Genomic DNA, 17,478 nt, shown 5'->3' on the forward strand with positions numbered 1-17,478 from the left:
TTTCTTTCCTTCTACACGGGAGAGACTTTGAATCACATAAGCAAATGCGAAGGACCCAGAAGAGAGAGAGAAAGAGAGAGAGAGCTGAAGATGCGTGAAGTTTGACTGAATCATGTTCTCAGACTGCTCCACTTTCAAGTATTCCCTCAGAAGGCCTTTCCTTTGACCCTATCCAGCTTCTATCTTCTCTCCATCCCCCTTTTATAAGGAGGAATAAATGAAAAAGCATTTATTCAGAACTTATCAGCACTGGAGATATAAATACAAAAGAGAGACAATCCCTGCCCTCAAGGGGCTCCCAGTGTAACAGAGAAGACAAGCCAAGGGAAGAGCAGTTGCAGGGAAGGGTGAGCCACTGGGCAGCTCAATGATATGCCCTTTCCAGAGTAATAGTACCGATTGGATCAATGTCCTCAAAGCAAGAAGGAGTGAGAAAGCAGGGTAGAAAGATGGTCAAGGGCATCCAGGACAGCAGAACCTCAGCATGGGGGTTCCAAGTGACGCTGCTTAACTCCAAAATGGCTTGTTCCTAGAGACCCGGGAGGGGAGGGCACAGTGGGAGCAGCACGGCTGGAAGGCGGCGACGCTGAAGCAGTGTACACTTCACTATGAAACCTGAAAAGCTGTCCATGCTTGCTGCAGTCACCTTCTCACTCCCTGACCCCTTGTAACTGGGCTTCTGAAATGCCCACTCCAAAGGCCGCTTAAAAGCCCTCCTCCTGGACCTTTTGGGGGTCGCTTTGGACACTTTCTGCCATTCCTTCCCATGGAATGCTCTCTTTTCCTCTGGCTTCAGAGGCACCAGGCTCTGCTGGCTCTCTCTCCCTCCTATCTATTTCTCCTATTTGGGAGTCCTTCAATGTGAACTTCCCTAACCCAAGATCAGCATTCCAAAACACATTTCTAACCAAATGACATCAAGATAACTTTTTATCTAAAGCAGGAAGAGGCTATAATTTTAATACACAAAACTGTGATCCATTATTTATCAAACAGTGTTTCTTTGACATCCTGTTTCTTAAGGCACAAAAAACAAAACACGTAAAATAAGCAGCAACTAGAACTCAGACTCACTAGCTGGAATGGGTTTTTCCCCTTTCTCTGAATGAGGATGCAATGTTCTGCACTTGGGGGACAGGGAAAGCCCAGTAGAATGTAAGCTCCTAGAGGACAATCTTGCCTTTGAATCCCCAGCACTTAGCACAGAGTAGGCACCTAATCAATATTTGAAGAATTGAATTTGCTGAAAGGGAAGGGATATAATCCTGCAAAGAGATACCAACCAGAGGCAATTATTGACTGTGTTATTACTGATTAGACCCGGATCTCTTCAGAAAGAATTTCCTTAACAGCCAGAACTCATTTCTATCCCTTTCTAGAGCTCATATGGAAATTTCAAAGGCTTTCTTACTTTTATCTCATTACACATTTCTGGAGATAACAAACACCAAAGGCTCAGAAATCTCTTTTCTCAAATCATCCACTCTAACTTAAAAAGCTTAGTAATCTTAGTACCACCCATTGGAGACTGGAGTAGAATCTGAACAGTCAAGTCAGACATATTCCCCAGCCTTGGATGGCAAAGAAGTCCAGGGCCTGCCTCTGGAAGAAAGGCAAAGAAGGTGAGAGAGTGGATTTCAGTTCACTCAATCTGGAATTTTCATCTGCGAGTGCTACTGAATACTGAAGAGAGGTTATGAGAAGCAGTCAGTACACAGTGTTTCCAATGCAATTTAAAGCTTTAAAGAGTATAAAGTTTGTAAAGACATAAGATGTCTTTATAGCTTATGAGACAGACAGACACCGACACAGACACAGACACACACACACACACACACTCTCTCTCTCTCTCTCTCTCTCTCTCTCTCTCACCCCCCGCTTTATATAACGAATACTGGATGGGTTTTAGTCCCTATCTAGCTATATGACCCTGTGCAAGTCACTTAACCAATCTGAGTATTAACTTCACTTACCAGAAAAATGAAAGATGAACCAAAGAATGTCTAAGATGGCTCTGAGTTCTAAAATTCTATGATTTAAATCTCCAGGTAAGAGTTTCACATGCCCTTTACCCCAGGAGACTCTCCTGCCACCTGGATGGCCTGCCTCTAACACCCAGGCAGGCATGCCTAGGGCAGCCATGTCTCCCTCCTCTCCAGGCTGCCCTCCAGGCTTTCCCTACTAAGCTCCAGTGCAAGGGACCTTTCCAAGTCCTGCCTCCCTTTGAGAACACGCTCCCTAAGGGCAAGTACCATTTCTACATTCCAATGCTCAGCCTCATGCCTGGCACACAGTGACAGCCAATAGATGCTTGCCGACTGACTGATTTTCTATACAGTTATCTGTGTTCTGAAAAGAAAAAAGAATATCTCACACAATTAAATTATACTGTTTATTGAGGGCATGAAGGGACTATTTCAGGGAATCAGGAACAGCAGCCATAGAATGTTTCCTTATCTAAAGATAAGAGATAATGTAGAATTCTCTGAACACTTGAATTAACTGGTAAGCATTCATTTTAGAACTACACACACAAGACTTTGTAGGTAAAAGGCATGAACTTGGATTAAACCTTAAATAAACTCCTGTGTCATGCGCTACAAAATTCTAATATAATTAAAGTAAACTGCTTTCTTTGACTAATGAGCTTTTACAATAAGAGAAAGCTAGCAGTTAGGTTTATAGAGAAGTTTGTTGAGTTTCTGAAATAAAGCATCAACACAAAAGAATTAGATGTTTCTAAATAGGTTCTAAAAAAATCCATAAGTACAAAGAGAAACCACTATTTCTGGACATTATTTCTGCCTCCCGAGGTAGTCTGTGGTCTATTGATAGAGCCTGTGGGTAAGAATGTCAACTCTAATCTTGGATACCACTCCTGTAATCGAGGTAACACACTTGAGTTTTGTTAAGATCTAACAGGAAACAAAGGCAGCATACAAACTAGCAACGTGGAACTCACAGACAGTTTTATAAATCAATGAATTCCATTCAGTTTGAATTAAAAGAGAAAAGGGGGTTCCAAGAACCCACAGAGGCCAATAATTAAACAACTCTATTTGTAACTGGATGTAGAGAATGAAGCCTTATCTCATTCAATTCTTTTTTAGTTCATAAGCCCTCTCCAATTAGTAGGAAATATAGAAGGCTTAGGGAAAGCCATTCCGTCTTGTTTGGATGACTTTTTCTTTTCATCCTTTTTGGTGGCAATTAATTATGTATACAACCCAGCAACCCAGAGATAAAGACATTTTATGTTAACAGGTAGATGTCAGAAGAACTATCAGCATATCAAAATTTAGGAAAATTCAGAAATGCTTCTAGTACTTTTGTATTCTCAAATTCAATTCCTAAAATGTCTAGCTGGTACAATGAAAGATTTCTGATAAAAATAAATGCAATACTTACTGGAATAATTTCAAAAATGCCCTCCCCTGTAAGGTCAAAGGAAGGGTGTGTGGATGGGTTCCCATTTTGCAAAAGAGTAAACAAGCCCAGAGAGTAACTTGCCCAGGGTTCAAAGACTTGTTGAAAGCAATGCAGGGACCACAGCTTGGGTCCGGGGCTACATAAATTTCTGGTATTAGCATCAATATTCATAATTAGCAACTGATCTCCCCAACTCCATAAAAACAAAGAAGAAAACAGGCCTCATTTTAAACAATCATCAAGGAGAAACTACAATGTTAAATACTGATAAAAATGAGAATAAACCTTTGGAGACACAGTCATGGTAACTTTTGTCCCTAAACACTATGATTTTAAAGAATACAAAATTAAATTTTATAAGGAAAATTCAACAATGATTGACAATATGTTCTTTACTTATCCCATATGTGTACATATTCTATATTTAACACTATTATTTTATAAGAACACATTTTCAAGTTCTTTAAAAAGCTTAGAATAATATACTTAAAAGGTTTTTTTTTGTAAATCATGGTAAAGTTTACAATCTTTGCTTCATTCTGATTATTTAGGAAATTGATGGCTATCTAGTCATATTGTGGGAATCTGAGACAGAAGAATTCTGTTTATGATATATATTTTATTCTCTTCCAGGGCCACTTCCCCAATTCTTACTTGAACTGTCAGGCAGAGTGCCCAGAGGGCCTCTATTACTATTTCTCCCTTTGGGGTTCTAGGGCTAGACCTAAAGGGTCACTGGAGTTTCTAATACTGATACTCATGAGCCCCCACCCAATATGCTACCCAATTATTATCAGCTAGAGTTAATTAACCTTTAGAAAGGATATTTACTAAGCAGGTATAGCAAAGACAGTTGTTAGAGAAACATCCCCCAACCATGTACATGCAAGGTCCATGGAGAGAGTCAGCTTTTAACTCAGAAAGCACTGGGGCCCAAAGGTAAACTCTCAGCTTCTGGTTACTAGACATCCTATTCTTCCTTCCTGAAACCCTTCTAATGTTTCCCTTAGATGCAGCTCTTTGCTGGGCTCCAAGGGTCAATGTCCTTATGAAGCAACACGTCTGTCTTCTTTGGTGTGTCTCTCGGCTCCTGATGAAGATTATCCATCAGTCTGTCTGTCTGTCTATCTATCTGTCAGTCTATCTATCTATCTATCTCCTCTTCCTTTAGCCTTTCTTCAGCTGTTCTGCTCTGGTCACACTGATAATGGCTCCTGTGAATACTGCTATAACTGGACCATTGTGGAACTCTCTATCTTCTGACCTTTTAAACTTCACAAGGGCATCACCTGGTCAACGGGGGAGAGAGAGAGGAAAAGGGAGAGAGGTGAAGAGTGAGAGGAAAAAGCAGGGAGAGAGAATTCTTTTCTTCCTTCCTTGTCCCCTTATGGGTTAATTCTCTTCCAGGATTCCTTTGCTTCTGAAGTCAATCACCATTGGACTGACTGATGCTAGGACTGTTATTCCAAACTAACTTGCCATGTTAAATATAGGCCCAGACGTATGTTTGACTTAGCCAATCACAAGATACATTCAGGGTAGTATCATCCAATGACTCAAAGCCCCTATGATCCTTTCAAATTGATTAAGGACTTATTCACATCTTGACTGATTCAAAAATGTTTGGGTCTTCTGTGTTTGATTACATTGAGATGGAAGTGAAAATCCTTACCTTATACAAATACATTTTTTGGTAGCTCTTAAATAAATACATGTTGTGTGTGTGTGTGTGTGTGTGTGTGTGTGTGTGTGTGTGTGTGAATAATGTTTTGATCTTTACAGCACAGAAATTTTCCATTCCCATTGCTAACTGAATTTCCCCTTATGACAAAGAAAAACAATTAAGAACACCAGATACAAAGACTATGTCTAACTATGTTTACAATCTTCTACCCCAACAGGCTTCCTTCTCTCTGTTATGATAGAGAAGACATATTTTCATTCTCTCTTCTAGGACCTTTGTTATTTTTTTCCATTTCTTTTCTATTTTTTTTTGTTCTGACTATGAAGGAAATTAAAAATGGAGGGAGTCTGGTTGGTTGTACAGCCCAGAAATTAATTAAAACTGATTTATGTTCTCCTGCAGGAGAGAGAGAAATGGAGGGGATGTCATATGGTGCTTGATTGGGGCAAAAAAAAAAGTTTTCTTTTAATTGAAAGGAAGTAATGTGAGAAGAGTTTCTTGGGGCACTTATAATTTCAGATTTGGGTGAGGGGTTAAGGTGAGGTGAGAGGAAGCATGAATTAGTAGGAAAACTTCATTGTTATTTCATATTTCTTTCAAATAAAGGCTATTTCCAGTTTCTTTCCTCTCCAGGCCATCCTTCACATTGCTCACTGTGTAATCTTCTGATCACGTCACTCCTCTATCATACACTCTATATTTCTAACAAAATGAATTACTCTCTGTCCTTCATTCTTGCTCTGCCTTCTTTCCATGTCATTCCCCTCCCCTATGTCCCATAAAATGAGGAGTAGGGTCCAACCACTGGATCACAGATTCAGAGACAGAAGAAACTTATGAAAGCCTTCTCCAGTTCAGATCTCTTTCTTAAAAAACAACAGCAACAAAACAAAACTAGACAAGGTAATGGGGACCAGAGAAACAAAATGATGGGCCCAAGGTCACAAAATAATAAGCATCACAGCCAGGTCGTAACTCCCAGTCTCCTGACTCCCAGTCCTAGGTCCTTTATGGTGACCTCAATGGACACTTTCACCTCTAACCCTATAATGCTATGATCTCATTTGCTGAAGTCTCTACTTCCTTGAAGGGCCGGTTTTGGCACTAACTCTCTACAAGAGCTGCTGGTTTTACCAGCAGAATTCTAAAGCTAAGAATATACTGGTGGCACAGGACACATCAGAATTACTTGCAGCCTGAGGGGACTCCTGGTGTGGAAATTCCCTCTACATCTTTCAAGGCAACTTCTCTCTAATACAGAGTTCTCAGAGAATGGACTGGGGCCAGTGGGCAAGTGACAGGCCTATAGATCTGATTCTAGATCTTTCTGTCTGCAAGGCTGCCCTTCTATCCACTAATACCACACTGTCACTCTCTTCTAAGGGAATGCTAAACATTAAAACATGCAGGTTCATTTATTTCCACTTTAATGTGTGTGTGTGTGTGTGTGTGTGTGTGTGTTGTGTGTATATATATATATATATATATATATATATATATATATATATATATATATACATTTGGAAATAATTTAATTTTTGGTACTGGATTAAGAACTGGACCTGTGATTACTGGAAAAGGAAGCTCCCAGTGAGGAAATCCTCTGCCAGTGTAGGTTGGCATCTTTGATGTAATTTAGAGTTTTAGTTGCCTGAGAAGGTGAGTGATTTGTCCAGAGTCACAAAGCCAGGACATGTCAGCGGCAAGATTCCAGTCAGGCTGGTTTCCCTTGGCTTCTCTCTATCACTAGTCCACACTGCCTCTCTGAACTCTTGGTCTATGTCAGGTATAATATGGCTATACTAGAATGGAAACGTTAGCCTATACCTAGAACAAAAGTTAGCAACTCATCTTCTAAAATCTTTTCCCAGGAATAATATTGGTATGTTGATAAATCTAACTTAAGTAACCTGATACTTTGTGCCAAGTTTCAGCCAAGAATTTTAATTTGGATTCAAATCTCTGTGGGGGTAATCAAAGCATCACAGTAACTTTTAAGGTACACCACAGGGGTTTAGGTGTTTTATCTTCATGGACATGTCATACATGCACAAAGTGAGTGGCTGTGGTCAGTATGACATGCACAGCAAGGTCCTATCTCCAGGAAGATGAACTTGCAAGTTTGTCTCAACGTTTCCTTCAGTATTTGGAGAAGTGCAGATAAAACATAGAGGCCACTAGCAGGTCACACTGAGAAAGAGAACACTTACATTGACAATATATTTCAACACACTTTCCAAGTTGACGTTCAAAGGCTCTCACCAATTCTGGTAGTAAGTGCAAATATAAAACCAAAGAGATTAGAAAAGACTATTATCTTTTTCCATCGTGAAATGAATTTTCCTCAGAACTCACACATTCCCTTCAAATGATGCATTTTTTCCCCCTAAGAAGTAGCTTGTAACATTTCATTGATGCAGGAAGTAGTGATTTTAGTCATAAATCCATGGGAATCAACACTTTGGGTTAGGGGTGGTGGTGGTGTTGGGGCTTGACATTTTTACTATTTTAAATACTGAAAAACTTGAAACTTATATAAACATTAACATCTGATCAGAAAAATCAATCAATAAGAATTTATTAAGTGATTACTATGTACTATGAACTATAAAATAGCTTTTAAAAATCCCAGTAAAGAATACTTTGGATTTAAGAAAATAATCATCCACTGTTACAGGATTTGAAATGTTTTTGAAAAACTATAAAAAATAATGCATAGTTATTATGTTGTTGACACAAGGCTCTAGGTTTAGCCAAATGTAACAGAAATAATTTACTGGAAGCAGGTTTTTATTCTAAATGGTTAAAAAAAAAAGGAGGTAGAACTGTATTCTGTGTATTTCAATTTCCTTTATTAAAATTATATCTCTATGGGGAAGCTCTGCTTGACAGCAAAAAATGAGAATTTTCCTATTTTAAGTACATATGGAATTCCTCCAACTCTGAACCTCACCACTTTACAATGGCACAGACAGAGGTGACTCTGAGCTCTTCAAGGCTGTCAGTGGAGAAAAAGGGCTAGAGGGTACTACCAAGGTAGAAAGGCTTTGAGGGTGGGGCCTTTTGATGTACTGAATGGCTCATTTACAGTTTCATCCCCAGGGTGGGCCACAGGGGTACGAGTTTTTTGGACACTGCAATATCAGAGACCACCTCCAAAGTTGCAAACATCTACCCTGTTGGTGGATGAGGCAGACACACTGATGAAACTGGAAATTTTTCCTCTCACTGGCTCTCCCTCCCTGTTCCCCTCTTCCTTTGGTAATCAAATTGAAGAACCACTGCCTTACTAGTCCACTCACCATCTCTGTGTGACCCAAACATTCTTAGTCCTTATATGTGTTGTTAGTTCCTCGAGGGGAGAGCCTGTCTTGCTTTTGTATTTGTAAGTCTAGTGTTTAGAATATTTGATGAATTACTTTTCATTTATTCATTGAAGTATGAAAACAAGGAGTTATTCCAATTTTCACTTCTTTTAATTTAATTTCAGCAATCAACTTAATTAAAGAAATATATATTAAGTGCCTCCTGTATGCAAGACCCTGTGCTGGGAAGTAAAAAGAAAAAGGGTAGTCCCTACCCTCAGGGCATGAAACATGGCACATACCATCTCCTCTTGCTTCCAAGGTTTACTTTTCTGAAACACTCTTTTCTTTGTTACCACTCTTCCCCCCTCTTAGTGAGGTCTTACTCTTCTAGCTCTTCCTTCGTGGTGCTGCCCCGCTCTGCTTCTTTGCCAATTCAGGACTTGCCCCATACGCAGCTCAAAGTCCGCCTCGTCCTCTGACGGCTAGCTCGTGCTGCTCTCTCAATCTCTTTTTCTAACTCCGATGCGCACAATTAGCACATTACAGGCTGCTCCTCCTCTGTATAGCTGTCCTGCTATCTGGCTCACTAACTTTTTTGTGGCTGTATACAAGATACCCTGAAACTGTTTCCACAAACTACAGGACCGCCCACCTCAAAATTTTATAGTCATACCTCATGCCTGGATCTTCTCAGCTATAAATATTATTCTAACGAGCAGGCTTATATATCTTTGGTATGATTGATGTTGCCTTACAGATTCCAATGGCTATCAAAAAAGAGAATAAGTTGCCTCTTAAAGTAATGAAGTTGCTCATTACGGGAGTCATACAGAACGTAAGAGAAAAGATGACCAAGTCTCAAGCTCTTCCAGTATATTCCCACTATTACTGTTTGCTGATATCAAGGCAGTCTTCAAACCAGAGGAAAGGAATTAACCATGTTCTTAAACATTTAGTTGCGGCCACTGGATAAAAACAGGCCCTTATTCTTTGGCGGAGGGAGCTCAGGCTCAGGGTACAGCTGCCCCAGTGGGGCTGGACGCCCGCAGACTGGCACGCTCGTTTGATGCCTCGGCTGATTCGCCTCCTCGGGGAGCATGCTGCCTCTCACCCCCCAGAATACTGAGGGGGCCTCTGTGAACACCCCATCAGCTTTACTGTTAGAAGTACTCAGCAAGCTGCAGTTCCCCAGGATGCGGCGTGACAGGAGTGTGACAGAATGCCTAACTCAGAAACTGGTTCTAAGTGCCCAATGAAGGGCTCTGGGTTCTGTTATTTCTTACATACAGGATCCTGGGTCCCTCAAATCTCACGTGTGGTAATCCAATAATCACATGCTTTTCTCTTCCTCTTCAGACCCAAAGCTCCAAGATTTATGTGCTTAACAAATCTGATTTTACAGTATTAAAAACAGGCGTGGTTGCTAATTAGATCGACTCACATACAATTTCATAGTTTTCTACAAAAACTACATAGCTCTTCAAAGAATTATCTTGTTCCAATTATTCTAAAATTCAGAGAATATTTAAAAATAAGTTGTTTCAACTCTCACTGCTACTGAACCAACCGGTAATGCTGACTAATTTCAATTCCAGCTTTTCTTTCTGAGGGACACATTTGGAAGCAAAGAAAGGTCCCAAAGAAAGCTGCGGTACAGAGGAAAAGCAGCAAAGGGTCCAAGCTCCCTGCATCAGTTCACACTGAGGGAACACTTGACCCGGCTGGGCACTTTCAGACGTACTTTATCTCATCTGATACACACCAAGATCTGAGAGAGAGAGACACAGAATAAGGCTCACTCTGCCCATTTTACACAGAAGGAGCCTGAGGCTTAGTGACAGCCAGGATGTCAGCCGTGTCTCTGCGCTCCAGAGCCAGTGATCCTCTGGCCACGCGAGCCTGCTGCCTGGACAGCAGGCGGTGGCTCCGGACAGAACTCTCACAATAAGCATTTTCTACTAAGATTCCAAATTTAAGAGATTCTACCTTTGGAATTTACTCTTTAATCCATCCAAGAAAACTCCAAGATTGTTTACCTTTCCTGTAAAATGGAAGGGCGCAGGTCTCTCAGCCTTTAAATGGAAATGAAGTGGGTTGCAAACTGATGCGAAAGCTTTTGTTCCTAAGAGTTCAACCTCACTTTTGGGCCAAATGAGCTTTATTTAGCATCTGTAAATTCAAAACCTGTAATAGTAAGCTGATATTACTTTATTTTCTCTACTGTAATTTTAAAATAACAAAATGCTTACTCCATATAAAGTACATGATACAATCAAATAAGGAATATTAGATAAAGACAAAAACCTATCTTAAAAGACACAAAATAGTATGACTGACCTATATCCTGCTAACCAAAAAGTGAACAAAACTATAACACCAAAAATTACATGGTAGAGGCAAAAACCTCACATGCTGAATTTTAATGAAAAGAAAATCCAAATAGTCTAAGTTAATACCACAGCAACAGTGAAGACACTTGAAAATTTCCTGAGAATTTCACAGATTCAAGGTGGTGTCAGTTTAAAAGTGTTCACATACTAAGAAATCTGTTAACTGATATTAAGCAAGTATCCTTTTTTGCAATCTCAGTAATACCAGTATAAGGGGAGAGAGGTGACGGAGGTAGAAAGACTTCCCTCTGCCCCCAACGGCAAACACCCACCACACATCTATTCTACAGGCATAAGGACGTTATAGTCTCATTGCAATGACTTGTGAATCTGCATGTAAGAAAATAGATTATTTTCTAAATATAACAAAAACTACTTAATATGAAAATTTTAAATAAGATAACTTTAAATGTTGTTAAGTTCCTTCCTGAAAGATTAAGAGATTTGAGAAAACATAAATTCTCAATTTAGGGCTTAAGTAGATTAAAACACGAAGATCATCTTTAAAAATACTAGTTTGGTTCATGATGAATGATGCACATCAGGTCTTTTTCCTCAAAGTCATAAAAACTACGATCAGTAAGAATGAACATGGCCTTAAGGCATGGAGGCTGGGATGACAAAGAGGAGCAGATGATGGGGGCTGTTCCCCCCCCCTCCCCCGCGCACACTCACCTCGTGATGCAGCTCTGCTATCTGCTCTTCCAGCTCCCTCACGTACTGGGCGGAGTCCGACTTATTGAGCTGCCCCTGAACCTTTCCTTCTTCCTTCTGTTTGATGACAGCAAAGCAAAGCAGACTCTTAAAACAGGTTTTCCCAATTCCCAAGGGATGTGAACCACAGTGACCTTATTTCAGAGGGTAACAGAGCTCCTGTCACTTGCGAATCATCGCCTGCAATCTTACAAATCCAGTCTGCCAGACCACCACCCAGAAGAAGGGACACTTGCTGTTTCCAAACAACTCTTAGTACAGATGTTTTCATATCTTTTTGCAGAGAGTCATGAGAAAGATCAAGTAACCGAATTAGTCAAAGAATTAAATTCTTCTTTTTTTTTCCTGACAGATTTCTAAGTAATTGAGAAAGCCCACAATGCAGTGGGGAAGACTGAGTCTGATGCGCACTGGTTCTAAGACCTTTTGGGCACCACTGGCCACTTTTTTTCAGGCCCTAAGTTGTAGAGCAAGTACCAACCCATGTGCATCAGCAGAGGGAGTTCCCTCCCCTGGAATTCCAGACATCAACGAGACCACAGTCTGCCCCCCCTTCTCAAAGGGAGAAGTGATCCTCTAACTTGAACCTCAAGAACCAACGCGATGAGTCTGTGGAAAGTGCTCCAAAGTGTCTCTGGGAAGTCTGTCTGTGTCTAGAAGGAGAAAGAACACTCTCAACTGCTCATGCTTGGCACAGAGCTGCAGGCTAGACCAAGGCGGTGAACGCCTTTCGGCCTGTCCCCTCCTTCTCATGTACGCTCAGGATGGGCCATATCCACAAGCGACACTAACAGGACAGTGATGAATGTCAGTTTACGGGATCAGAGACTGAGAGCTGGAAGGGGCTGGAGAGGTCATCAGATCCACAGACTCCACAGCGTGCTGTCCACACCAGGAGGGCCTTCGTTCTGATGTGTGTCATTGGCTGGCCCAACAAAGGCAAGGTGGGCACAGCCTGCACACACCACCCCACACCTGCCACTGCTACCAGAAGAACAATCCGGAGGTTATTTCCTGTCGGCGGCGGATAAGCAGTGCCAACACGTACACACCAACCACGGCTGTTGTCCAACTGAACACCAACTATCAAGGGATGAATGCCCAATGACACATGCTCTTCCCTCACCTAACGATCTCTAAAAATCAATTCAGTTTTGCCTGAGCCTAACCCTGACCGATCTGGCTTTGAAAAGTAAGACCTCTAGGTGGCGCAGTGGATAGAGCACCGGCCCCGAAGTCAGGGGTACCTGAGTTCAAATCTGGTCTCAGACCAAACACTTGACACGTACTAGCTGTGTGACCCTGGGCAAGTCACTTAACCCCAACTGCCTTTAAAAAAAAAAAGTAAGCCCTCCTGGCCTCTACCTCCTCTAGATTTACCTTCCACTTACAATGTGTACGACACCCACGTGCACATGATCTCCCCCGGTAGCATGTGAGCTCCATGAAAGCGTGGGCCATGGTCTGCCTTTCTTTTCATCACCAGCGCAACGCCTAGTGCGAATAAACGCTTGCTGATTGACTGAGAGGAACTATCACCAAATGAGGGAAATGTTTTTGCCTAAGGAGGGCACGGTCAATCAAACATTCATATTATCATCAACTTATCAAAACCAATCTCTTGTGAGGGAAAGAAGATGAGAGCTGCTCTTTTCAAGGGAGTATCCTGACTATGGTGGAGTTAGCAAAAGCTATCAGATAGGATTCTGGAATCCAAACAGTGATACAAACAGAGCTGTGATTTAAAAGCAACTACTCAACTAACATTTATTCAGTGCTTTATGGTTCGCAAAGCACTTCACATATATTATCTCATTTGAGATTCTCCAGAACTTTGTGAATCAGGTACTAATAGTGTTGTTTACCTTATTTTACAGACAAGGAAACAGGGGCTTTAATAAGTTAGGTGCCCTGTCAACAGTCACACAATTCGTAAGTGCAGGAGGCAGGAATTCCAGCCCTGTAATCCCAACTCCATCTTGCTGCCTCTCAAAAAACATGCTGTTCTAAGGAAGCACAAGCTTTCCTTTGCAACAGATGGAGGATAAGTAAAATGGCATCATGATTATTACTGTATGATTAACAATGAGCATATTCAATTGCAAAGATGTTAATTTGCACTGGTAGAAGAAACTTCTCAATGGAAGCTCCCTACACTGTAGAAATGATAGGGGTAAAAAACCAAAACCAAACCAAAACTTCATACCTCCATCTGGGCCCTTAGGTGCACACAGTGCCTCCTACTGCGGGAAAAGATCTAGAGAGGGTAGCCCATCACTACATTCATTAGGCCGGCTATGGCTCCACCTAGTTCAGAGATCTAGAATTTAATAATACTCAAATATGATTTTTTAAAAGTTCCCATTTAGAGTTTTCTGAACATCATAAACTGTTACGTAAATGAAAACAGAAGTCAGGATTTGTTACAGAATAACCAAGGTTATCTGAATAAAGCAAAAATGGTAAAAATATAACAGGCCATCTTGAAAGTTCCCTATCACGGGCAGTCTTAAAGGGTGATTCTAACTGAAAACACTTACGCTTTGGCCAGGGGTTAGGCTAAATGATCTCTGTTGTTACTGCTCACTCTAAGATGCTAAGCAAGGCTCTCTAGCTCTCGTGTGAGGTCCAGCAAGCTGCGGGGCTGGATGTGCCTTGGAGATCAAACAGACCCACAAGGCAGGTCTACAGAGCACAGGGGAAGGCTGTCTAGCCATGCCTCTTTCATCTCACATTTATGAACTTTACTTTGTTAGCCGAAGTGCAAGCCTTTAAATTTATTCCTACTGAATTTCATCTTAATAGCTTGTCGAGTTTTTTTTTTCTGATCTCAACACTATCATCTATCTATATGTTAGTTACCTATCAGCTTTGTGCCATCTATTAATCTGACAAGCATGTTATCTAGGCCTTTATACAAGTCACTGACCAAAATGTTTAACTTAATATTTTCCCCCCAATTATGTGTAAAAACAATTTTTAGCATTCATTTAAAATTTATGAGTTCCAAATTCTTTCCCATCCTCCCCACTGAGAAAGCAAGCAAGGTGATATAGGTCATACATGTGCCGTTATGTAAAATATACCTGCACATTAGTCATGTTGTGAAAGAAAACCCGGTCCAAACCCCCCCCCCCCAAACAAAAACAAACAAACATAACCAAGAAAAAGAAAGAAAGTAAAGAAAAAGTCTGCTCGATCTGCATTCAGATTTTTTCTCTGGAGATGGAGAGTGTTTTTCGCCCTAAATCTTCACAACTGTCTTGGATCATCATGTTCTGAGAATTGCCAAATGCTGACAAAAATGTTAAACAGCACAGATAGCTGAGGCAAGTCCAAGAGATATCTTTTTTCAGGTTGACACAGACTGTCCCTGTACCTTTTCACCAGTCACTCATTTGCACGAACCAATAGGAACAACTTAACCAGTTTCAAAACCTGTGGAAATTCAAAGCCCAGAGAGGTCTGTTGCTAGATACAGCCTAACCTGTGGAAATGAAGACTTGAGAACCATACTGGGTCAACATCATGAATAAGGGTGAGGCTTCTCACCAGGGAGTTCTCCTCTGTGACTTTCTGCCCAGAAGGTGGGAGGACCTCAGAACCGAGGTGACGATGGACCAGAACTGCCTCTGATAAGGAGATTGGAAGGGAGGCTTGAAGTTTGGGGTGCTCAATGGTTGATGCCCCTCACGTCCCTTTTCTACTTGGTTCCTGTAAATCTGGCCAACATCCCACGATATACCCATGCCACCTCCTGCGCTTGCCTGGGGAGCCTCACGCATGGCATCTATGCTTTTAACCGAATCACGGATAACACTATTAAACAGCATAGGGCCAAGCACCAATCCCCAGGGTGCTCCACGGGAGACATCCTGTCACACCGATGCTGAACCACTAGCAAGGTTATCTGGTCTAGTCCTTGCTTCTGCTTCTTAGTTTTCCTGGCTTTCTTCAAGACTCAGCTGAAGTCCTACTTTGTGCACAAGGTCTTTCCCAGGCTACCTCCTTCTCCACCCCCATCCAGTGCGCTCCCTGTAAGACTACCTCCAACTTACCATCTGTACATCTTGTATGTACATGGTTGTTTGCGTGCTGTCCACCTAATAGCACAGTACCTGGCACGTGCCAGGTGCTTTATAAATGCCTGCTGACATGTAGACAAGACAGTCACTGAAGTTTATTGAGTATATGTGTGTGTGTGTGTGTGTGTGTGTGTGTGTGTGTGTGTGTGGCGGGGGGGAATGACATGGTCAGACCTGCACTTTAGGAAGATCACTCTGGCAGCAGAGTAGAGGATGGACTGGTGTTGGGGGAGAGCTGAGATGTGGAGACCAACCAGCGGGCTACTGCTTCAGTCCAGGTGTTAGGGGATGTGCTCCTAACCAGGGTGGCAGCAGCGTCAGGAGCAAAGGGGACAAAAAAAGAGAGATGTCATAGACATAAAATTGACAGGACTTTATAACAGATTGGAAATGGGGGTGTGGGGGGAAGGGGTGGTGAGAGTGAGGAGTTGAAGATTCGACATGTAGGTGGCAAGCTTGAGTGACTCGGAGGGCAGTAAAACTTTCACAATAATAGGAAAATTCAGAAGGGGGAGAGAATGGAGGGGAAGATAACACATTCTGTTTTTGACGTGATGAATTTAAGGTGTATACAGAAATCAGATCTGAGATATTCTAGTCAACTGGAGATCTAAGAGGGAGGTCAGGAAAAGGCTAGGGCAGGATGGAGAATCATTAGCACAGAGATGATAACTGAATCCTTGAGAACTGATGAGATCGCCCAGTAAAACAGCATGGAGGGAGAAGAGAAGAGCACTCAATTCAGAGCCCTGAAGGACACCTATGATTAGCAGGCATGACCTAGACGAAGATCGAGCAGAGGAATCCTAGAAGGATCAATTGGACAGGTAGAAGAACCTGGAGAGAGGACTGTCACAAAAACCTAGAAAGAAGAGTATCAAGGACAAGAGGGTGAGTAACAACGTCAAAGAGAGGTCAAAAAGGCTGAGGCTTGAGAAGAGGCCATTAGATTTGGCAAATAAGAGATCAACAGTAGCCTTGGGGACAGCAGTTTCGTGTGAATGATGAGGCTGGAAGCCAAACTGCAGAGAATTAAGAAGAGCATAAGAGGAAAGGAAGTTAAGGTATCAACTATAGAAGGTTTAACCAATGGGACGATAGCTAGAGGGAACTGGCTGGATCAAGTGACGATCTTTGGAGGCTGGGAGACACCTCAGTGTGTCTGTAGGCGGCAGGAGAGACCAAATATTAGTGAGAGACTGGAGGTGACAGAAAAAACAATTTGTTGGAAGAGATAGGATGGAATGGGATCACTTGTACATATAGAAGGGCTGGCCTTGGCAAGGCAGCTGGGTGATATAAAATGAAGAGGAGGAGAAAAGGGAATTCTCAGCAAAAGGCCTCTTTTTTTCCCAGTGAAATATGAAGCAAGGCTCGCAGATGAGAGGGTAGGGAAAAGGGGAGTATGTAGGGTTTCAGGAAGGATAAAAAGGTGTGGAATAGCTGCTCTGGTGAGTCAGACAGTAAAATGATTAGGGACGTGTAAAAGGATTGTCTTACTACAGTGAGGGTCTAGTTGAGATTATGTAACATAAATCCGTATCAGACCCAGTCAGCGTAGTTTTGTGATTTTTCTTCCAGCTTCAATCAGCTACATGTGAATAGGAAAGAAGGTAGCAGATGGTGGGAATACTTGGCAAGACAAGACTGACTCCAGGCAGGAACTTGAGCGTGGAGAAGGGCAGAGTTAAACTGGACTGTGTAGCCAAGGAGGGAGTGATGACCTGGGGAAGAACTGAGAGGTGAAAGGACTGGAAGTCACAGCGAGAGTGAAGAACAGAGCTGGAGGTAGTTAGGATAGAGGGAAAACTGGCAAGACGAATGGTTATAAAATAAGGGGATTTCAGAGTTCTGCCTGTGGAAATGGT

General features: G+C 41.8%; 1 protein-coding gene across 1 annotated transcript in view; it reads right to left on the bottom strand.

The window, feature by feature from the left end:
- EVI5 (ecotropic viral integration site 5) overlaps window positions 1-17,478 on the bottom strand; it is a 229,952-nt gene that overhangs the window by 21,977 nt on the left and 190,497 nt on the right. Inside the window, 1 exon segment of the mRNA XM_020975429.2 lies at window positions 11,487-11,582. Coding sequence (XP_020831088.1) covers window positions 11,487-11,582 — 96 coding nt within the window.

The sequence above is a fragment of the Phascolarctos cinereus genome, unplaced genomic scaffold (assembly GCF_003287225.1).
Source record: "Phascolarctos cinereus isolate Bilbo 61053 unplaced genomic scaffold, phaCin_HiC Scaffold_5;HRSCAF=322, whole genome shotgun sequence".
In the NCBI taxonomy this organism is placed as follows: domain Eukaryota; kingdom Metazoa; phylum Chordata; class Mammalia; order Diprotodontia; family Phascolarctidae; genus Phascolarctos; species Phascolarctos cinereus.